The sequence below is a fragment of the Cuculus canorus genome, chromosome 1, assembly GCF_017976375.1.
Source record: "Cuculus canorus isolate bCucCan1 chromosome 1, bCucCan1.pri, whole genome shotgun sequence".
Classification (NCBI taxonomy): Eukaryota; Metazoa; Chordata; class Aves; order Cuculiformes; family Cuculidae; genus Cuculus; species Cuculus canorus.
Genome location: NC_071401.1, coordinates 182,332,975 through 182,357,443, shown reverse-complemented (window position 1 = coordinate 182,357,443; position 24,469 = coordinate 182,332,975). Strand labels below are relative to the sequence as shown.

At 40.4% G+C, this 24,469-nt stretch overlaps 1 protein-coding gene across 1 annotated transcript in view; it reads right to left on the bottom strand.

Annotated features, from left to right (window-relative positions):
* Positions 1-20,778, bottom strand: part of CFTR (CF transmembrane conductance regulator) — an 86,510-nt gene extending 65,732 nt beyond the window's left edge. Inside the window, exons 1-3 of the mRNA XM_054056732.1 lie at positions 20,640-20,778; positions 7,643-7,753; positions 6,380-6,491 (exon numbers count right to left, since the gene is read on the bottom strand). Coding sequence (XP_053912707.1) covers positions 6,380-6,491; positions 7,643-7,753; positions 20,640-20,692 — 276 coding nt within the window. The 5' untranslated portion in view covers positions 20,693-20,778. The remainder of the gene's footprint in view (positions 1-6,379; positions 6,492-7,642; positions 7,754-20,639) is intronic.
* Positions 20,779-24,469: the final 3,691 nt, after the last annotated feature.

Here is a 24,469-nt window from a genome sequence, read left to right as displayed (position 1 = left end):
GTATCCAGAGCTGTAACAAAAGCAGGATGAGCTGGCCTAAATGGTAGGCAACTTCAATACGAAGCCCCAGAGAGAAACCAGTCCCTCCTGGATTGGCAGCTCCAGCACTTCTCATCCCAGGATGAGCTATGTGGCAGAGAACCAAAGGAGAGGAAGGTATCAAACTGCTAAAATACAAGGCATCCAAATGATCTGCAGTAGCCCTGACTTTACCTTAGCCTGCTACCACAATTGTCCTCAGCCTCTTTTTTCTGTTGTAACTGCACCCCACTAGCAAAGTCTCACCTTTTACATTCATTTCCTTTCACATTCCCGTTGTTCTTGCACTTTCATTCCTATCACCTCATCCTTTTCCACCTCTGCCTCTTGCACCCTTTTTCCTTCCCTAGTCCTTCCCCAAGAACTGCAAAAATCATCAGTGTGCTGCAATTTAACAATTTGCTTCATCTTCGGCATGAGCTTCTGAAGGGTACGAAGAACATACGTGCTCCATTGCTTCATTGTTATATTTAGTGTGAAAATACTTTTATGTGCATCTTCTTATTGTTCTTTCTGTTGGATGCCAGCAGAAAGCATCTGATACTTAAAAAAACAGCAAGAAATCATTGAATTCTTTTTTTGTATGGTTCTGTTAAATTCTGTCAAAAAGTTATTAGTGCTGCCTTCCAGCTGAAAATCACACACACCACGATACAGAGACTTAGAGACAAGTGAACTAGTGAAGTTCATCTATAATTAATATTTTACTGCAATAAATAATTACAAATCATAGAACCATAAAACAGTTTAAGTTGAAAGGGACTTTTCAAGGTCATCTAGTCCAACCTCCCCGCAATAAGCAGGAACATTCTCAACCAGATCAAGTTGCTCAGAGCCCCGTCCAACTTGTCCTTAAATGTTTTCAGGGATGGGCCATCTATCAGCTCCCTAGGCACCCTGTTCCACTCTTTAACTACCCTCAGTGAAAAAAAATCCCTCCTAATATCTAGTCTATATGTACCTTCTTTTAGTTTAAAAACATTACCCTTTGTTCTTTTGCTACAGGCCCTGCTAAAAAGTTTGTCTCTTTTTTATAGACCCCCTTTAAGTACTGAAAGGCTGCAGTAAAGTCTCCGCAGAGCATTCTCTTGTCCTGGCAATCCCAAGTACTTCTATAACCTGTAATGTAATACCTTTTGAATGTTACTGTTGGTGGAGCTGATAGTCATCATTCACTTTTTCCACAGAAGACATGGAATTTTACATCTCAAATAGCATACCCGTGCTACAACTACATTTCCCAAATTAAACACCACTCTGCCCCAATACAAATGCCATAAGCCTGGAGCCAGCTTTGACAAAGACTTCAATGTTATCAGTAGGCAAAGGGAGGAGTGTTTATTAAAACACACATGACCCAAGGCAGCTGTGCTTAGACCATATGCATCCCGAAGTGGCAAACCAAAACCCCCCAAAACTGACAAAATACAAAACAGTCACCTCTCAAGGACAATGTCGTGCTTTCATACTCTCAGAGATTCCAAGATAAGCTTGTATATATAGGCTTAAAATAGAAAGGTTATTTTTTTTTTGTATTTACTCTTATTCCAGTGAAAATGCCACACTTTGCTGCTGTGTTTGTTGTGACTATAAAAGTATTGCATACATGCCTAGCTCACAGGGAAAAAAACGTGATTTACAGACTAAGGATAGAATAATGGCTGGCAATTAGCCAAATAATTTGCTATGTCATGGAGTGTAAAAATCCACTGTTTTAAATTGAAGACTTATCAGCTTACTTCGCCAAGACATTATCTAGTCTACATACAAATGAAAGCAGAACTACTCATTTTTCATTTTTTCTCTTCTAGCCTCAAAATGGTTCACTGAAATAATCATGTATAAATAAAATGATTAGAATGACATGCCTAAAAAAGGAACCTGATTTGTGCACCTCTAAGAAAATCCAGCTTTCATTAGTTGCTGTTGTCATTAATTAGTTGTTGTTATCTTCTCCTGTTCTCATTCTTCCCTCTGCATTCATCATAGGCCATTGAGAAATTCAGAAATGTCTCTCTCACAGAAATCTTAATTAAAAAAAGCAAAGATTTGAAGAGAAATGAGAGTAGAACACAGGATACCACGTCAATCTGACCCGGTATGGCTTATGAAATGAGAACTTATGTGTTACGTGTATCCCCCATATGCTCAGTCACTCTGTATTTGAAGACAATAATGCACATCTCTGTTTTGGCGTACGCTCAAGAACTGCTTCAGGACTTTCATATCCCTCCTTGCCCCCTGACTTACACCCGTGATTTATATGTGAGAACTTCAGGAAATCCTCATTAGGGTCCTTTGGGATATGATACTACAATCGTTTCTAAGTTAACGTTAGTAGCTGCTGTGCCTGAGTGGAAATATACATTTCAAGGGGATGAATATATGAGAAAAGTGTAAGTAGACTCAATAAATCATTGAGATCCTCTCAGCAAAGTTCCCTTTTTTTTTTTTTTAGCCAATATGGTGCGAAAAGGCAAGATTTTTGTTTCATGGCCATATCACCTTTTCATCAAATTGCAAGACGTCTGCTGATCAGGTGAAGCATAGAAGCTGTTTCGAACAGCAGGGGAGCAGATATGTTAACTCAGTAACTCAACGTGTGTAACACAACGCTGTTTATGAGGGAGAGTCGTAGTACTCTGGGGGGCCACAGCACAAGTGTCCACCCTGCAATAACATCATTACCTACAGTGCGGGAGGGGAAAAGGAAAATCTACTATATCTAATGAGAGAAAAGCTGTGATGTCAGCTGCAACAACAACTACACAAACAGCAGGGATGTCAGCAGAGTTTAAACCACACTCCAAGAAAGGTCCAGTGAAAACAGCTCAGGGATTAGACAAGAGAAGAGCTGGAAGGAAAGTGAGTTTAAAGGAACGCACTACTTGGTTGCACCTATGCCAATACGGCACAACATCCTGTCCCCATTCAAATTGATGGCAAAGCTCCCATTAATTTCCGTGTGCAGGGCCTGAAAAGAACACCAGTGGCTTTAGCAACAAGTTCTTCCTCCTACAGCTTTCAGTAAAATTAAGACTACTGATAACGGAATCAAGAATTTAAACTAAGATTTAATCTTTCCGTGTTCATTGTGAAAGGTGCAGGTTTTGTTTCCTATGTGCTGAATTGCACGTCTGTGATTTCTTAAAGAATTAAAAAGAAAAAACAGCAACAAAAAAAAATCAAAGAATATTACTCAAAAATCCTGCAGTCCTGTTCTGGCCTCTCCTGGTCTAAAATTGTACTCCATTTAAAAAGTCTGCATGGAGAAACCAACCCTACGCAGTCCCATGTGTGCATGTCCACACACACTTCACTAGCCTGGATTCTGGAAAAGCAAGTTATCCTCAAAACTGCCCACAAAAGCCTTCAGACACTGCTTAACTTTTAGCAGGAACACAACACTGCAATAATTTCAGCTGGCAAACTCTACAAGAACATGTATTAGGGTGTGCTAGGCTAAACTTGTAGAACTGCTGGATTTTTTAAAATACAAATTTGACATGAATAAGGAGTTGCTGGCTCAGTGAGGAAAAATGTTAAAAAATTAAATGCAGTGATGAGATGACAGAAGCAAATAAAAGAGAACTGTGTCGGAGTCCACAAAGAAGCCTCCAAACAAGGTGGAAGAGTATAGACAAAAGGTTTACTACACAGCCCCACAGATACTAAGAGTTCCTGTTAATTGCCATGATCAACTGCCCTAAGCATTCAAAGACAAACAATTCATTGACTCATCCATTCTAGCCAACTTGCTTCCCACCGGCCCTGCACAACGGTGAAAGAGGCAAGGATCTGATGCAGAAAAGCCCTTCAGAGTGAGCAGATAGCACTGTAACCATCATCTCCTCTCTTTTCTCCTTGTGCAGCCCCTGTGTAGAGGAAAGCAAGCACGACACGTCCCTCCAAACCAGATCTGCAGCAGTGGCAACTTCAGACTGAGAGGAGTGGCAATGAGAGGAGACTTGAGACTCTTCAGTAGTGCAAGAGTCCAGCAAGTTGGAGAGACTTAAACTGGGAGAGAAGAAAGTTGACTTGGAAGCAAATTTCTTGATTCCCCTATTTTTAATCAGAATTTGTGTAGATGAACGTGTGAGTGCATCTATCCACAAGAAAGAAGCAAAAAGATAAAATGTACAGAACATTTTCACTCTAGGCTTTATTTTTAAAATCAAGTATGGGTACTGAGAAATTTCAGAGCTGTTCTTCATGAGCTATATCAAAGGACAGTCTAAATGCAATTAAATTAATTTAAGGCCTATAGGTTTGTTTTTTTTTAATTTTGAATCAATGAAACAGTGTGACAGAATGAGGTACATTCCAATTTTTCTCTAGACTTAAAAGAATGTGAATGCTGCATTTTAAAGGAAGCTACTTCCATTTTCTCTAGAGAGTTTCTTTCTTTTTCTTTAGATCACTTTACTTTGTGACTTTCTGATTCTCTTACTGATATTCATTTTCCCTCAACACGGTGTTACAAGAGAAAGAAGCAGTCAGTTTTTCCATAATCCTTAGGAGAAAATCCAAGCTGAAGTGAAATTGCAGTCCATTATTAATTATATAAATCATATATATAAATCAAATCAACAGTGATCTAAGCCAGAATGTTCACATCATTAGCAGTCTAAGTTATCATACTTAGGAATATTTTACAGGGCTTCCATCCCAGGACTCTAAATAAATTCACTTACTTTGTAATTTGCAATATCAGCCTGTCTTTCACGTACGGTGTAAAGAGGAAGGACTTCCATGGAAGATTATTAGAAACTGTTATATGGATGATTATACAGATTATTATATAGAACTGTTTCAGCATAAAACTAGCAGAAGACAGGATCCAAATCTGATGCTTAATCTGAAAAATGCTTTTTGACCTAAAGTGCTACCTAATGAATTAAAACTTTTCGCCCTTAAAAAGCTCCATTGTAATGCTCCATTTGTACAAAATTATTAAAACTTTAGAGTATACATGCTTTCACTTAGCATACATCTGGCATAGCTGCCATAGAGCAGACTATTATCTTTCTTGATCTATCTACTAGTAGATCCACATAGCCTGAAATTTTCCTTCTACAGGAGTCCATAGCAAACTGAGTTATGATTACAACTCTTGCACACTACACTCCACTTCCTGCCTGGGAGAAAGGTCGCTCTAATGTGTATAAAGTTTTGCATTTCCATAACTCTGCTATTTTCTTAGATTAGCTCCTTAGAAGACTGAATAGAAAGCTGTAAGAATAGAGAAGTTTGGTTTTATAGCAAGGAACATGAACTTCAGAGACATTTATATGCTGTTTTCCATAAATTCCCCTTCCACTCTTCTTCTGCCCGCTCCATGATCTCGAAAGTTCAACACTAATGCCAGTGGGATTAGTTCCTTTCTGTATCAGCCTTCCAAAAAAATAAAAATCTGTCCCACAGATCTGTCTCACATCTGAAAACACTGACTATGTGAGCATGTCTGACCACTTCAGGCCTTTCTGGGCTATTATAGTTGCAGTTTCTGACACCACAACATTTTGAACAGAGAAGCGTGGAGTTGAATATCTCTCTTTTACTACTATATTGCAGAAACTTGAAAATAACATGAATGTTAATGTGCATATTGGATAACAGTCAATTTTAGATTTATAGCCTGGCTATCGTACACACCTAGTGAGACACCATTATTAATAAACTATTTTCCCCAGTGACAGGATTGTCAAACAGGAGGTTTTGGATAAGTCAGAGTAATCTTGACAAACATACTGGAAAGGTGATAAACATAATCAGTTCAGACTTTCACATCAGGACCTTGATCATACACTTTGAATCACTAACAGCACCAACATCCAAGCGTATTTCACACAGTTATTTATGCAGGATTGTTACCACAAATTGCTTATTGCACATGTAAACCTGAATGAAGCATTTAATTACCAAGCTGAATGACAGTCGCTTTGACGAAATTGACTGAATCATGTGAAATTGCACTGTCCTATGTTTTAATGTAAGGGTACAAAATTCTTTAGAAAATTCTTAAAAAACATAACAGGAGAAAATAATTAGCAGTGATATAAAAATTCAGATTCTCTACCTGTATTTAGAGAAGAATATGCCAGCACCTAGCACTATGTACATTTGAAAATTATTAATATCTGTGGTTTAAAGTTATTAACACATTACCAGAAAATACTTCATGAGAGTCCCTAAGTAACTCTGTGTATTTATCATTAAGCAATACACAGAAAAAAAAGCTGTACCTATTCACAGGATTCTGTATTAATTTTGCAGTCCCTAAGACTTGGATCTATTTATGGAAAACTAAAAGATTACTGAAGAGAAGAACAACTCTTACCCCTAAATATAAAATTATTCCATAGAACATAAATTTCCAGAAAAAACATCGTCGAAGAGCATTAATAAGTTTTGGTTTTTTCTTTGAAGTTGCCAGCTCTCTGTCCCACTCTCTGAAAAAGAACCGAAAAACAAGACCATTAAGTTGCGTGAGTAAATAGATGGGTCTATGGCTCTGACATATTTTGATTCACTCAAGTATATCCAAGGAGATTTAGCTAAAGTGACTAATGAAAGAAAGCTTTGCAGAGACCCCAAAGACCTGGCCTTCATTGACTTGATAGATCAATAAAAGTTCAAACATAGTTCAGCCACATATTTGGCAGTTCTAAATACTCAGCCATACATCATCCCGCGGGGAATTAATTAATGAAAAGGTTACATTGTATGTTTTAAAGAAACTGCTGTACTTAAGACCAAAGCACAGATAATAGACAAATAAATGTTTTGGAGTTCTTCCAGCCTACAAAAAACAGAGAACACCAATGAAACATCAAAAATGTAACTTTTCTACTGCACAGCATGACTTTTTAATTTGTGTTGGTGGAAAAATAATTTTCTACTCGACAATAACTTGCTGATCAGAAGCAATGCTATATACAGAAATGTATGTTTAGCTAAAATTCAGCTCATGGATTAAAGCGCTCCTAAGAATTTCCATTTCCTCAGCTAACTCTCTTGTCCATTTTTCAACAGAATATTAAAGAACCAGAATATTCCATTTATTAACCATCAAAATGCATCAAGCATAACAATGTCCTCAATACCTTCCACCAGTTCTGAATACCTATGTCACACTGCAATACAGTTTAATTGGATTGTCACAACAGTGCAGACAAGCTGCCCCAGCACACTGTGGAAAGCTACAACAGAGGCTGGGGGACAGGGACTGGATTTAGGCACTTGTATCTGTAAGACTTTGTCCCAAGTGTAGCATAGTTTCTGAATTAGGATCCACCAAAATAGCGTAGACGAGAGAGGAAGTCTGAATGAGGAAACCCAGGGCATGATTTCTGCAAAAGCAATTAGTCTTTTGACAGAGGTATCAAAGGAAATTAAGAATGTTATTTAGTCGAAGAGAACAATTAAGCTTTTCACAAGGGTATTTTTGGAAGAAAGAACATCGGAATATGGAACTAACATTGAAACCATGCGTCTAGCCTCATTAGTCAATTGACAGATGGCATAGGTACCTGTACATAGTGATTTAGACCACCTAGGTGATACCTCTGCACCAGGGATCCCAGTCAGGGATCTTTCATACCTTTCTAGTTTTTCAGAAAGATTATCAGCGGAGTCCACGGAAGGGATTTGATAGATATCTGACAGCTCCAACCGTCGTCTGTAACCCTTTTTCAAAATCGGTTTTGTCCATCTAAGCAGAACAAACGAACAAACAAACAAACAAATTAAAAATCACCAGTTTCTGAGGTTAATTCTGGAGTTGCACTGTCTCACCGAGAATCTATGTCCACAGCACCCAAATATGTCTATGTGCACGCACACTCACATATACACACAATATGACATAATATAGCACAGCTCTGCACTGTATTTACAAAACTATATTGACAAACATAACATTACAAGAATAATTACAAAACTGTTGCATTTTATGAGTTTTGGGATGGGATCATGCCCCAAATTTCCTATTCATTCACTAGCAAACAAATGAACAATTGAGACCTTTGTACTCTATTTCCAAATACGTTCTATGTCCATATAAATGAATAATAAATCAGAACTAAAGTAAATTGGTTGTATACGTTTCACTCCTGTAAGACAGAAAATCTTAATAGATCTTGACTGTTCCCTTTACACCTTATGTTGCAGTACGCCCTTGACAACACAAGACATCTTTCACAGGACTCCTTGTAAATCTTTGTTGCATCCACCATATATAAACATTTTGCGCCTTTTTTTTTTTTAATTTAAAAGGAATGCTGAATCACATCAAAGCCAGAAAAAGCCTCTAGAATGGCTACTCTGTAGAGAAAATCCCAATTTATGCACCATTACTGATTTTATCATACAATTCAGCTCCTGAAAGGCCTAGAAATCCCCAAGTGCCAACATGTAAAATGTTTTGCAGCAGGTTCTGTTTGGAAATCTTCTTGAAAGCACTAGACTAAAACAAAACATAAACAAGCAATCATAAGAACTAACAGTGTATTTCGAAACTATTTAAGTTTCTGATTTACAGCCACTGTTAAAAAATATTTCCTTTAAAAAATTAAATGCCAGTGAAAGAAGTAACTTGCGGTTGATTACTGTCATGCTTCTATAAGTAAACATGGTTTACCCCACATAATATATGATTATGACAAAAGTTATGATCTGAAAAACCTCAATCATTCCAAATTTTTTTTGTTTTAAATTCGCTTTATGGACAACAGTTAACAAAACCGCCAAATAAATGCAATAATGTTTCCCATGATCATTTAGGAAATACAGACAGCTTACTGGAGATGCTTACCCCTAAGATGCTTACCGGTAAGAACACGTATCATACACACAAAGTAATTCACATTCTCAATTGCAGCCTCTGATGGTGCAAAGAGGTTGATAAAAAAAAGTAAAAGAACATCATCAGACACTAAACAAGTGCAAAAAGACCTTAGGACAGCAGTCAGAGCCTATTTGTGTGCCACTGTGTGCATGCACAATCACACTTTAACATTCAGTTTAACAAGTTATGGATTGCGTAAGACACCAATCTATGATCCCCATATTTCAGCAAAGCACAAAGGTATTTCCCAAGTGAACAGTTATATCACACCCAATGAAGAGGAAATGTGTTCTAAGAAATTAGAAGATTATCCATCATTTCTGCAACGATATTACAGTTTCAGACAAATCAGATGGGCTTTATTGCAGTCTTTGACACGACTGTAGTCAAGAAAAAACACACAATTTGTACTATGTTACAGCAAGGCAGCTCAGAGAGTTCACTTTGGAGAGTCATCAGTAAAACATCCATAGACTTTACTACTGCTGGAAACAGAGGCTCGTGTTTTCAGGGATGTAATAAAACAGATTAGAAGAAAACTTTTGAATTTAAAATACTACTGTTTTGTGAAAGTCTTTCACGGACACTGCAAACAATGAATCAGCTATTGATTTGTACTTTGCCAGCTCCTGGTGGCAGAAAGGGTCAGTTGCCACTGGCTTTGTGCAAATCTTGTGGAGAAATGGCTAAAGCCTGCCCCTCAGGAACAAAAACTCTCATGGACTAGCTTAGCTGAATGTTTCATATACACACATATTTTGGCAAAGATAAAATGGAAACAAGTTATGGAACACTAAACCACTACTGCATCTAATGCAAGTAAGCTACACCATTTCCTAAGTAACCTCTTTAATTCCCAATACTGTATCTAAGCAATAACCTTCCTGAGCCCCTTAATAATGCTCTGAGACTGCAATAAGCAATTCTCAAGTTGTCTTGACAGAAGAGAAACACTTTACAGTTCCAGGCCTTGTATGTTTTGGGAAAACATTTTTCATTGCACTGTTTCCCTTGACACATTTGATTTTATTTAGACTTTTGATTAGCACCTACCCTGACATTTTGCCACTGCTTGAACTAATGAAACGTGACTGCATTAAGAAAGAAAGCCGCATGACTGTTTCACCACCCGAGGAAGGCAGCATGCTTAGCAGTTCTCCTGTGCTCCCAGGAACATCACTTTGTTCTACTCGGCTTTTAGCCAGGTGCACTTTTCAGTGCCACATAAATTATGTGGTCCCCGAGTCACTAAGTTTGATACAGACTTAGTGCAGTCCCTGTGCTCATCCCTCTGCTCATCAGGGTAGCTGCAATGATGGGAGATGAACTCTTCCTGCCAGCTAAAGGGGGGGTGTTGACACCTTCCTCCAGGCACCTCCTGGTCTGCAGCCAGGTTCCTACTGCAGGCTGCTGGCAGGGCTTGCACAGAGATGTTCATCTCCCGGCTGCCCTGGCCTTGCTCGGAAGTCCCACCCTAACTGGATCTGGCCAACTCGCAAGCGGTGCCAAGTGGCTTCAGGTTGGAGTGATAATTGCAGGAGGAGCTGTCCTGTCACGTGTTGTTTGTCTCAAGGTAGATTTTCAACAGTTTGGGTTGTGCCTGTCAAGAACTGTGATGACAGTACAAATTTTATGAAAAGGAATATAGCACATCTAGAATACATAAGTATCTCCTAAAACCAACCTTTTGCTTATGGATTCCAGTAGGATCCATATTACATTATTACCATTAAGCTCCAGATTCTTTGCAAAGTTTTGAAAAGCAAAATGGCTGTTATTTAAGCATTTATTTTAACTGGCAATATAATCTGAGTTATCGATGTTTATTTATCACCAGGTAATGCAGCTCAGACAGTTTGTCAATGAATATGACTCTTCTATATTTTGGCTTAAGAGAAAAAAATCTGCCAGCACTAATTCTGAGTTTTCCTTTCTTGTGGTTGCTGTGAAAGAGAATTTTTTTTTTTTTTTTAATTAAGAGAACAAGAAGGAAGGGAACAGATTGGCTTTACAGCATTACGTTAGCAAATGCCTCCAGATTACTGGCTGGCATTTAATGAACTCTTTCATGAAGAAAACTGTAGTGCTGTCAGAGATTTGCCACTAACTAAGACTGTTATTATGGGTACACACACACAACACCCAGCAGGGGACAAGTTTCAAGGGTGTAGAGTAGGAAAGAAAAGAAAAGAAGGAAAACAAGTTCCACTTCTATTATTGATTGCCTGCAGCAAAAAAAAACACCTTATGAGCTCGATATGTAAATATCATATACGTAACACACTGTTTTAACTTCTCTTTTGGCAGATTTCTAATGACCATTACTTTGTCATTCACTTCAGCAATATATCATTGATTTCTTACTACGACTATTTCTTTCTCCAGCACGTTCAGCCTCAAGCGACTCAAGTAAATTGTACTGATAGGACAGATGTCTTTGGCTTTCCAGAGAGTATTAACAAAGACTGTTAACTTGTCAATAGGATTTGACTCTCCCTTAAGGCTGCTTTGCATGTCACTGAAGACAGAAGGAGCCTCCGTGTTGCTAAGCCAACTGCCCAAATCCTCCTCTCGCGTGCAGGGATTCCTGGGCTCCATCAGGCCATTCAGGTCAAGAAGCAGGGGTGTTGGGATGGTGACAGAGCAGCGGGACTGGGCTATCCGAGACCTGCGAAGCAAAGCAGCTCTCCTGCAAGGGTCCCTGATCAGGCAGGTCTAATACACTCAAAACTGTTTCTCCAGAAGGAAGTTTGCATCACCAGACCTCTTCTCTCAGCATACCGCAACACAGCCAGAGGGGTGACCCTCTGCGTGATCCCTCCTCACAGATGGGACCAATCAGTACACCTACAGAGCACAACCACCACGCAGCCACCACAGCCTAAGTCCTGCAGCTTGTTACCCTTGAGAGAGTAGGACTGCAGTTATTTTGCTTCAAACCATAACCTGCTGAAATACTATGTTATATATTCTGAAAACTATATTAAACTTTTAGCATTTTTCCCCTTTAAGACAAACAAATGCAACACACTGAACTTAAAATTCACACATAATTATTGCAAGGCTTCAACAACGGAAGGTAAATGCAGATCTTACTAATTTCTAGTAATTTCTAATTTCCAGATCACAAAATTAAGATTTAAACTTCTTCACTAATAATCAATTCTTCCCCATGAGGTGTTATTTAACATGGAAAACATTTAACTGCAGTATCATTGACTCTGCCACTAGCTGTGAGCAGCACCATTTTAAGAATAATCAATGTTCTGCTGAAACCCCAGGATTTCAACAGCAAATCTTAATTAGGATTATTCCACAGCAATTAATGGGAAAACCTTACCTTTTTATGCTCAGTATTCATGAAATGACACTTACGCAGATTATTACCTAATCTCTAAATTCTTTCTGAGATTCAGATTTTTAGTACAAATTCAATACTTTTTCCTTACAGTTAGTAAGATTGTCAAAGTATTTTGGTTTGCAGAAGTACTAAGACCTATTTCTGAGAGAAAAAAAAGCACATTAGGAGTATAAAGACAAGCTGTGTAAGATGAAAGGACAGAATAAATTCAACATATTAAAATATGTCAATTGCTTAAATACCGAAGTCAAGTGTAATATATGCCTCAAATATTTCTTTAACAAAGCTATCAAAACAATAGCACTGATGATGTGCTATGAATAAGGTTTGCCCGGCTGTTTCAGCATATACCTACAGTGAGACTGGCTAGAAGAGGATGTTTCTTCACTCTTTCTCAGTTACATATCCCATATCAAGGATACAAGAAAGAGGTTTCTTTCACCTACTCCTCTAAACATCAAGGAACATTGCCAAAAGTTTGCATTGCCAAAACTATTGCAGGGCTGTGCTAGTCATGATTGAAATGGATTTTAAGATCTCCCAGATGTGACGCTAAAGTGACAGCAATAAATTTCACACAATTTAGCACTCCACTGTCTTAACCACGCACTTACAGCTAAATTTCACAACAAATTAGCATACAGTCACACATCAGGTGCAATGGCCCTTTCCAAATCTATAATTTGTTCCAAACGCAGTAACTAATACATGATCAGGTATAGACACCTTCACACACTGCTGAACACATTTGTGGTGGTTCACACTGGAGAAGTGGAGACTGGGAAGATATCTATTTTTTTAAATTTAAATATCAAGTATCAAAATGTAAATCACCACTACAGTAATACAGAATTAATCCTGAATTAGGGGCTACTTCTCTTATAACTTGCTCTTTACCATCTTCTCTGTATCCTGGTATTTGATGCTGCTATTCCTCAGCCTGACCCCTGACAGTTAATGAGAAAATATCTCATAAGTTCTGATGTCCAAAATTATCTTAGGCTTTGAGCAAAACAACATTGAGGTTTGTTTTGGGTTTTTTGTATTTGTTACCTCTCCAGAAAGAAAGAAATCCCAGATTTTCTAGATTTAACCTTAAACCAAGATAAGCTGAAATAAATTGAAGTGAAACATCAGATTGACCCCAATACAATAAAGGTTCACATCCTTTAATTAAAAGTTAAAAAAAGTCTATGAAGTGATAAACACCAACATTAAAACATGGGAAGATACCTGAAACCAAGTACCTTTCCCAGTTGCCACTTAGGATTTTCTCCCAAGTCACAATCTTGCCCGTAGAGTCAAGGCTAATGCCTTGTACTGCAGCAGTCCACCCCAAGCACCGCATTTCAGGATCAATCCCCTCTCTTGCCCACCCTCTCCTGCAGAAATGATGCTTGCCTATATCTCCCAGGCAGAAGTTTCTGGTTTCAAGGGGAAACAATGCCATTTATGTCATTAAAGTCTACTTATTCTTTCCTAATTTTGGGAGCTTCACAACAATGCAGCCGTGGTTTAGCTACTTGATGACCATGAAAATTCTCATGGACATCCTCATAGAAATGAGAGGGAGTGATGTGTCGGCACAGCTTGTGAGTTATTGCTCTTCTCACTCAGGCATATCCCCTCTCTCAGGGAAGGCACTCCAATTGCATCTAAAAGTGCAAAATTTTGCAATGTGTATCACTAAAATCTTCTTATATGCTACAGTTGAAATTAAATTGTGATTTATCTATTTTAGAGGACATAATGTGACACTTTATTAGCCAGATATCAGTCTGGTACCATCCTGCCCCCACAACCACCATACCTATGTACCTATACTGCAAAGCAAGGCAGGGGAGTGAAGAAGAAAACCCAACAAGATAACAGCAACCTGTAGAACTCTCCTGCAGGAAGTCACACTATTCTCACCAATCTGAAAATCAACATATTAAAAAAATTTAGATGTTCAGAGACTGACTCTTTAGTATGGAAGAGATGATAATTTTTCACTGTAGAAATATTCTAAGGTAACTTTGTCACACCAGAAATACCATTGCGCAATTTAAGTTCTGGACAGGAGATCTTGGGCAACGTGCACTGACTCCATCGCATACTCACGGGACAAATCACAACCCTTGTACACCCCACTTTCTTCTCTACAGAACTAATACGGATATTTCATTTTAGCTCATCCTTTGTGCTACTTACTTAGACTTTAAGATTTCCTTACAAAATATTTTCCACTGCTTAGTACAGTAGACTTCAAATTTCTGTTAGGGCATTTAGAAGCCTCTATAATGCAGGTGATAAAACTACTTTCCATGTCATTGGCCACAGCATTAAAATGAATTCAAGGATTTGGACAGATTATTTTCCATTCCACTAAAAACAAATAAGCATGGAGGAGAATAAAAAGGTACAGACAAGTCTGCAAATATTTCAAGTGCTTGATCGTTTCATTTGACTATCAAGATGGTAAGTCTTCCTCCTACAGTCTTCTGGAGAAGGAAAAAAAGCTTTACATATATTTCAGAAACTTAGATGCAACTTTATACAGGTAACTGTGCTGTGGAGGTATAAAGCAACCAGAAAAGGTCTGTGCTGGTTAGCACTTCTGCTCATTAGACGAAAGATAAAGTATCAGGCTGAGCGAAGGATGCCATTTAGCCTTATTATTAGAGAAGGTGTTCTTGTGGCTGAAAATATTTCAGAGTAGGAGACTCAGCATCCTTTCTCCAGATCACTTCAAGTTTCATATTTTACCTTGGAAATATTAAGAGAAGTCAAATTTTCAAAAAGAGTCCAAAACTTGCAAGCACATCCTTGAACCATTTCAGGGCTGTCTTCCAGAAGTATCAAAAGCTTACCATTTCAAAGGGGTCTGCAGGGCACGCAGACCAGCGCATCTCCGAGGACCACACGTGGCTACAGGCAAACTACCAGGCAGCCTCACAGGGCTGGAATCTGTGCTGCAGGTGTATCTGTACTTGGTTATTGCTAACAGCCAGTATTTATGATTACTTGGGATCAGTGAAAGGCAGATCCTCGGGACAAGATCCGTAAAGGGCCTTAAGAATATACTATAAGAAATTTGCCTCGTGTAAGTGCCTAATCCAGCCATTCCAGCCACTGAACCATCACGCTGTGCAATTCAATCCATGTGCTCATAGCTTCCAACATGCAAAGAGGCTTCCTACTTAGAGAGGAAGGATGAATAAGATGCTGCAGCTAGGTATTGGTACGGGATGCTCCAAATATATGTTGGATATGACAATTTCCAGACACCTACCCTCTGGAGTGAAATTTATAGACATGAGTAAGGTCTTTAAGCTTCCTATGCAATATCTGGGATTTTTAGTAACTCAAGAGAGTTTCAGGGCAAGTTTTGAGGACAAATGTACACATTAAATCCCAAAGTCCTCCACCAAAATAGGCACATAAATCCTTCTCTACTCAGGAATCAAAATTCTAAGTACTCTCTCAGTATTAAAGGGTAAGATACATAGTTCAAAGATAGAGCAGAGACTGCCTAGGGTAGGTCTGGCTTTAGCTCCTTTCTCTGAAGGTATTCAAACTAATTCGCATAAAAATGCCCTTTCAAAACAGAAATCTTGGTCAAGGCTCTCTGAAACTTGCAGTTAAGACTTAATTAAGCTAGAAAAAATGAAAGAACAACCATCACTGTAGCTTATAGACTAGGTACTTTCAAAGCTTAAGTTCTGGATTCTATTATCCACCCTAAAATGTTCATAAAAAGTGACCTTAGAACAGAAATCTGGACTTGCAAACAAGTTTCTTATCCTGAGACTACAGTCACTCTTGCTTTTGCACTTTAAAAAGAGTAGTTGAGCCAGAAATAGAGAAATAAAACAAACTAAAACACCTTCACTACCATACACTGGCAACACTCTCGAAAAGGTGAGGTGTAGAACTGAACTCCTTTTCCTACTGCTTCCAGCACACTCACAGCAGAAGAAGGAATCCGACATTTATCCCCTACAAGCTAAACTGCTCCTTGAACCACTGGACAGCTGAATAAAAAGACAGCAGGTTACTTTTTCTCTATTTGTAAAGAAATCAGCACTTGGAGTAGGTGCAATGGACTGAGCCCACTTGGAAGACATAGCACAAAAGCTGGCTTAGCTTGTATTTCTCCTCTGGATTTAATAATGAATCAGGCACTGAACTACTCGGTCCTGCCAAGACAGGTGTCACATTTTGTGAACTTGTATTTAAATATCTAAATTTGCATGTAAAAAAAAAGAATCATAATTGTCCCAAAGTTGCAGCCATTTCTGAAACTCCAACAGTAACTCTGTGTTCTGCTACTCAGCTAAAAAATAATTCATTTATTAACTTGCCTTAATAAAACCGTAACAATACTTCCTGATCTCAGTTAATCTACAATAAAAACAGGGTGATTGCAAAGTACTTTGAAGTCATTGCTACAAAAGGTACGGCCTTGACCCTGTAAAACTCCACAAACATATGTAACTGTTATAAAGACAAAAATGAAGCGTCACAATGAAGTTTAGCATACAACCATCTGACTGCTTCTATATAAAGCTCTCTTTTCTTTAAACAAGATAAAAAAGTTGCCAGTGAGCAGATAAATGTCTTGCACCTTGAACAAAAGGGATCAGCTCTGAAAATGTAACAAAGAAAATGCAACACAAAAGAAAACCTAAAGCCCCAACAGTTAGCATCTATCTAGTGTTTTATAAGTGTCATCCTAATGGAAGATCTCAAACCATTTATCTTTACATCTCATTTCTTAACCACCAGAATTTAGTTTCTATAGAAAAAAGTTTCTATTTTTAAGGTGAAAGTTGATTTATAATGCATAAATACTTTTTATCATGACCACCCCAAGCAATTTTCTTTTTTTTTCCCCACTAATGTTAATCTTGGAAATCCAACAAAAAGGTAATGTTTTCGCTAAGATACCATTCCTTGTATACACATGAAAGTTTCTTACTTTTCTCACATAAAGAATTAAGAAAAAATGTACAAACAATACTGAAGAACATCTAAGTTATTCACTTGTGAGGCAGGAGCTCCATTCTAACTTTTAACACATGTGAACCTATCCTTCCAGTCCAAACAGGAAACATTATAAAGCAATAAAACCTTGCCAACAGGTTTATAGGCATTGGTATCAAGATGCTGATAACAGGTCATACAATATTAAATAATATTACATTTATCATAATGATTTTCTCAATAATAACAACTAATACTTTAACATCACTTCTGCTGACACGACCTTCAACTTGTTACATTATATTCAGATCGGTACTTAATGCATAACTTCATAGAAGTCTCCTATCAAAGTTACTTCAATGAAGTATTCTGCAATGTTGTACTTCAAAGCAACTACTTCATCATCACCGGAAAAAGTAATCTTTTTCCATACACATTTTTGGTTAAAAAAGAAGAGTTGGCTTCTTATTTCAGATATAATGCCCTCAAGTTTTGTCTCACACATTTTTATGGAAGTAAAGCTTGTACTAAAACGTAGGCATGTCCTGGAGTGCTTTACTAAATATGATCAGTATCAGAAACCAATGGTGTGTGTAGAGTCAGTTAAAACACTAACAGAATATTCTGACATCTTAGAAAACTTTGTTCTAATCTCATTAATCACTACATTGTGGACGTTTCCAGTTGAGTGGACAGGTCTCTTGTTACTGATATGTAGCAAATGCTTCTGACTTTGTAAAGCTCATCACAAATATTATGCCTCAAAATATTGTGGAATTCTTATACTTTGATGAATCATCACTCTGAGACAACTTATCTTTTAATATTCTTTCGCACTGATCCTGATCTATATTTGATAAGAGACAGAAATTGATGGAATCCTTGAGGACTGAAGGGATGCATTTTAAAATAAGCTAACACGTTTCATCACACTAAATAATGCATATTTTTTAAACCTTATCTATTCATTTTTAAGAAAAAGACATCCTTGCTGCCAATTTGGATGCAATGAATTTTATTATCTTGTTGTGGCTTTCACTTCCGTGACCCCTTCAATTATTTCATATAATACTTGTGAAGACACATTCACAGTGTGTGTGGTAAATTGCAAAGAAGCAGAGACTTTGTCATTCATAGAAACATCATTCCTAGGGTATCAGAAACATATTAGACACTTTATAGACACACATACACAATTTTAGCTGTTCATTCAGTGAACTAAATGTTTACATTAATAGCCTGGTTCTTCTATGAAACAATGTCACTATAAAGTTTTATAAAGAAATTTCTCTGCTCTACTGAATACTCACCACAAACATGTCTTTAACTTTACATACTTAATTGTTATGACTTCATCTACAGTTGGACAGCTGGTAGAATATAATATATCATGAGTCAAATGTCATTTAATTGACTTGAAGACTTTGGATTTTAAAAGACTAAGTCAGGCCCAAGGATGGTTAATTATGCAATTAATAAGCATGAATTGCATATTCTTTCAGTCATGGGAACTTTAACTAAGGCAGTAACCATAAGAACATTTGTTTTATCTTATCAGGTTTTTTTCTTGACGCTTTCAGCATTATAGGTTCTAGGAGGGCACTACTGTGACAGAAACTTTATAAATAAATAAAATTAAAGAGAAAAAGTGGCTCCTTGAGCAATGAAGTTAATACGCAGCCTTATTCCCTACAGATCTGTCTTATACTTGAAAGGAGCACTGACTAATGCTTCTTTGTAAAGGCTTACTCTCCCATCATCCACACCCCCTGGCTCTAACAGCATTTGAGAGTCAGTACAGCTTCCTTCCCACTGCAGCACTACTGGATGACATCTCTAGGATCCTCACCTTTACCTGGATGTTTGTAAAACTTTAGGAATTGTTTACATTTGGGATCCTTCCCTGTTATCACATCTGGCTAAAATGAGCCAAAGTGGCGGAGGCAGGCAGAGTGATTCATACAGACCCACTTCCCTCAAGAAACTCTAAATAAAGATACAGCCCAACCTGGTGAAAATGAGTGTTATCCCGGAAGGATTAAAAAGTGAGTTAAAAGCCCTCTGTTGCTAAGGCAGAGACTTGGTGCCAATGTTATGGTTTTACACCACGTGTTCCAATTTCAGTCACTGTGCCCGTGTCTCACACAAGATTTCCTCCCTCCACTCCCTGCAATGTGACAGACCCTCAAATAACAAAAGAGGGAGCCAGCATCCTGGTGAGACCTGTGGCGTCAAAGACAGAAAGATTATTTGCTCTTTCCAGTTGGCAGCGTCATTTTTAGCAATGTCACATAAAACGTGTTTAGGCTTCTATGTTGTCTTATAGAGTACGTCGTGCCCAGGCACTGGTATTGGCTCCTTCTCTTTTTATTCAAAGTTGTGAGAAAGAAAAGGTGTCAGGGTCTCTGCTTGTAAGAGAGCACTTTCAAGGCTTACAGGGAACTATTTCCAGTAAGATCTTGTATTACACTCGCACACTGAGCAAAAGCTAAACACCCCAAAAGCCAAACACAAGGAATCCTTGCTCTGAGAGCTTTCCCCCCCTGCTCCCCCACGCCGCTGTCTTCTCACAGTTTATAGTGAAATAACAGATTAACTAGTTGAGCAATTTACCAAAGGTTGCTCAAATCATGTCATAAATTCACCAGTCCGGGTCCAGTGAGGGTTTATGACACCTAAGAGACAAAGCCCATTCCAGGTGCTAAAAGCCCAGGGAAAAAACCGACAAGAACGAAAACAAAAAAAAAAAAAAACAACCAAAAAAAAAAAAGCAACACACACCCAAAAAAAAAAAGAGAGAGAGAGACAGAAATCCCATCATTTGGGCACAACCGAGGTTCACGCTGCTGTCCTCACACACCTTAGGTGCTACCTGGCGCCCGCACTTGGCCACCTTCAGTGCTATGTCGGGCGGGAGATGAGAACCAGTACAGCCCCGCACAGCCCCGCACTGCACAGCCCCGCTTAGACCCGCACCACCCTGCACAGCCCCGCTCAGCCTCGCACTGGCTTGCATAGCCCCGCACCGCCTCGCACAGCCCTGCACAGCTCCGCACCACCTTGCACAGCCCTGCAACCACCTCGCACAGCTCTGTCCCGCATAGCCCCGCACGGCTCTGCTCCGCATGGCACCACATGGCCTCGCACAGCCCCGCAAAGCCCCACACAGCTCCGCACTGCCTCTCATGGCCCCGCACACTCCCGCATCGCCTCGCACAGCCCTGCACTGCCGCACAACCACGTTGCACAGCTCCGCCCCGCCCCATCCCGCACAGCCCAGCACCGCACAGCCTCACACCGCCCCGCACTGCCCCGCACTGCCTAGCACATCCCCGCACTGCTCCGCAAAGCACCGCACCGCATCGCCCCGCATGGCCTCGCACAGTCCGCACCGCACGTGTCCCGCCACGCCGGGGCTCCCACCTGAAGAAAAGTTTGGAGAAGACGTTCGCCTTCTCCAGCGGGGACCTCTGCATGGTGCGGGGCGCGGGGCGGCTCCGCTGCTCGCTGCCGCCTTCCCGCTCCGCTCCCGCCGTTCTCGCACCTTATCCGCCCGGCCGGCTCTGATGTCAGCGCCCGCCCCGGCCCCGCTCCCCGCCTCTGCTCTGCCCGGGCTCAAAAGCGGGAGGGCTGGAGCCGCGGCCGCGCTGCCTCCGCCCCGCGCCCCGGCCCCCGCTCGGGGCACGCAGAGCCGCGGCTCTCTGCCGCACAGCCCGCTCGGAGCCGCCTCGGACCCGGGCGTTGCGGGGTTTGGATCCCCAGGGACCCCCCCGACACCGTGCGCGGGGCACAGGGGACAAACGCGAACGTCCCGCCCTCTTTAAGACACACTTCAGTTTTTCGAGTTTTCCGGCTACCTGAGCCGAGAGGGATCGGGACTGAAGCCGTATCCTTCACGTTCAGCCCCACCACCCGGTTTTGACACTGTTTCCGAAGCGCACGTGCCGCTGCCAGAGCGCGCGGCACAAAGCGGGCGTCAAAAACAGACAAAAGGTGACAACAAATGGGAGAAAGAAGTTGTGGTTTAATCCTGTGCGGCAATTTTATTTCATGTTTTTATTGGGATATTTACACACTCCAGTTTCCTTTCATTTCTGTAACTTAAAAAAAAAAGATGGATGGAAAAGGTGCCGCTCTCCCAAGCGCGCAGCCGTGCCCTCCAACCTGGCTCTGCAAGGAGGCAAACGGCCTTCTCCGTGGACTCACAGATTGCACAGCAATTTAAACAGTTGTTACTCTTTGCGCACTTTGCAGACATTTTTATTTCACCGCTTCTCGCTACACCCCACTGTGTTTTCATAAAGAATTTCTCTTTGCTTTGGCAGTTCTCCCTCGCAGACCGCGGATAGCTGAGAAGAACCCTCTTACTCTGTCACCGCACCGGGCTCTTTTGTGTCTCAGACCTCCCTCGGATCCTGCCCGATTCGGCTTTATTAATGACAAAACCAGTAAGAAGCACGGGGCAGGCAGGACTCCAGGAAACTGTCCGCACTTTATCATGTCCTCAGACAATACGGAGAGGCAGGGCTACATCGCCCGGGCTCCAGGACAGGAGAACGGAGCCCTTCGGCATCCTGCCACCTAGTGGAGTCGGACCCGGGGCTCCCTGCCTCCCGCACCGCTCCCTGCCTCCCGCACCGCTCCCTGCATCCCGCACCGCTCCCTGCCTTCCGCACCGCTCCCTGCATCCCGCACCGCCGGATCAAGGCAGGACCGGCCTCTCCGGGTGTTTGGTGCCAGGGAGGCACCTCCTGCCCCTCCCTGATGCGGCCGTGGCAGCCGGTTATCCTGTCAGCTCCTCCACTCAGGATGCTCATGTAGGAGGTCAGATTGGGATTCAGGTCCCTCCTCTGCCCGACCTGGGGCGAGGCTGTGATCCCACACACTCCATCCACTTCTGAAGGAAGTTCTCTGTGTAATGATGATGGAGGCAAACCATCTAAGCCTCCAAAATCTTTCACTTGGTTAGAAAACTGTAAAATTATTTAAAGACAGGCTGCAAAACAAGACTTCTGAGCAATACGCACACCTCTGCTATGGGCAGTTTCTCTTTCTAGCCTTTGGATCTCTGGTGCAGGTGCGAAAACTGAGCATGAGATTAGACTTCTTGTAATTTACATTAGAAAGTGAGGTATGTTAGTAATTTCAAACCTTTCGTGGATCAGGTCCAAACTGCTTAAAATGTCAATAGCTAATGGAGTGTTGTTCATAACAGTATCTCCCTGTTGCTAACGCCACCAGAGCTGACTTACAAGCATTTGTGGCAAATTTGAGATTAACAAAGACATCCCACCAATCACTAGCAATTATGTAATTTTTCATGTGAAAAATTCCACCACCTTCTATCTGTCAATTTCTCTAGATCACCAATTTTGAACATTTCTGCTCTAATCTTAGAATATTTCTTTGCCTACTTCCTTAAGTACCAGCTATGGATACGTTTAGCAGCACCCGAACCCAGGGAGCAATTATTTCCCTGCTCTATGACCAACAGTCAAACTCATCTGCTTTCACTACACCCATATACACACGTACACAGGCCCTACAGTCACAACTGCTAACTAGCTGCATTTTACAGATCTATTTCTTGTCATTTTTCTCCTGACTCTTTCCACACTGGTACACTTCTTTGGCTTTTTTTTTTTAACTGAACATTTTGTAGTTTCAGAGCAACTGTTATTCCTGATCTTCTCAGGGATCTTGAACATATTCTGCTGACATGAATGCGAAACTTGTCATTAGCATTATTGTGAGTAGGAATAAACTGTAATAGTTCTACTCTCCCTAGGAACTGAAGTACCTCCAATCTTAGTATAATCTATTAATTTCATTTACATGATCTTCTCTTACTTTTACAGAATGCAATCTGATATGACAAGAGCTAATTTTTCCTTTAATTGTACCCACACTCACCATCTATCTGGCTTTATGCTCTATCTCTGAAGAAAACGTAGTGAGGCCAAGTTACAGACCCCAGTGGGACATCAGCAGGAGGATGAGTAAGGGCTGGGCTCCCGTGCCATCACTGCCATAGCTCTGGCTACTGCACTTGTGTAGGGTTACCTCAACCAGGCAAGAACCAATGTGCTCTGGTCAGTCTGAAGTCAGGCACATGGGAAACTGTCTGGTTAGACGCTTTCACATTCACAGCAACATAAAGTGATTTATGCCCCAGGGACCATAACCCCCGCCTCTCTCCTGCCCTTGGGTACACATTCCCATTCCCCTCCAGGACCACCAGACTCTGTGTAAAGCTGCTTAAGGCTTCTGGTCTAGCTGAAAACCCCACCAGAGGGGTGCATTTTCAGTGATATTGGAACTTAGGAGGAATAAAACTCATTTAGTGCTGCTGTGAAGGTAAGTAACGGGTATGAACCCTATGGCAAGGGGCAAGGCAGGAGAAAGGTAGAGCAGAGGGAAGATTGGCTTTAGCTGCCATGGAGTCACCAATGAAGTTTTGCATCCTCTTTATTAGGTACATTAGGAGTCTGGCACTTTTTTGGTTTTTATCCAGCTGCTGATTATCAGGAAGTGTAGAAGAAATTAATTATATTTGAAATTTTGATTAGCTAATGTCAATGGACAAAGGGGTAGAAATTATTAGTAGAAAGAGAAAGCATGATCATATTAAATATCATCTACTTAGAAAATTAGGCTAAGGAGCTGCCAAAAGTCATATTTTAAATTCTTTTAAATAGCCCTGACAAAAAAAAAGAAAAAAAAAAAAGAAAAAAATGGTTTTCTGCTGCAGGGATAGGGAGAGAGGTGAAGCTTATTTTCTTTGTTCGGTGGTTGAACCAACCAGAACTATCAATCAGATTTCTAACCCTCAAATTTTTCTGAATCTTGTAATTAACTGGTAACTGTTCGGGGTTGAATGAAATCTTGCAACCAAAAGCAGATCAGTCTATTCTCCAGGTTTTTTTTTTAAATAAAAGCAGAGAACTTGATCCACAAATCCGACCATGGTCTTTCCTTCAAGCTTCCCTGTGCCCAGGCAGACTCTAGCACTCCTGGGTTCACTTCCTCATTCCAAGGGATTTAAATAATGGCGGGAGGCCTTGGTTGAAATCCTCATAGATTAATTCCTTTAAGATGTGGATCAGGTATATATCCTCAATATCTCTCGGGACGTGGCTTAACTTCATCTAACTTCCAACTATTCTTGGGAGCAAGGCAAGCAGTTTGGCCACCTTTCCAGAGGGTAGGGGTTTACTTTACCCTACAGTTCTCCTTTACAAAAGAAGGATGGC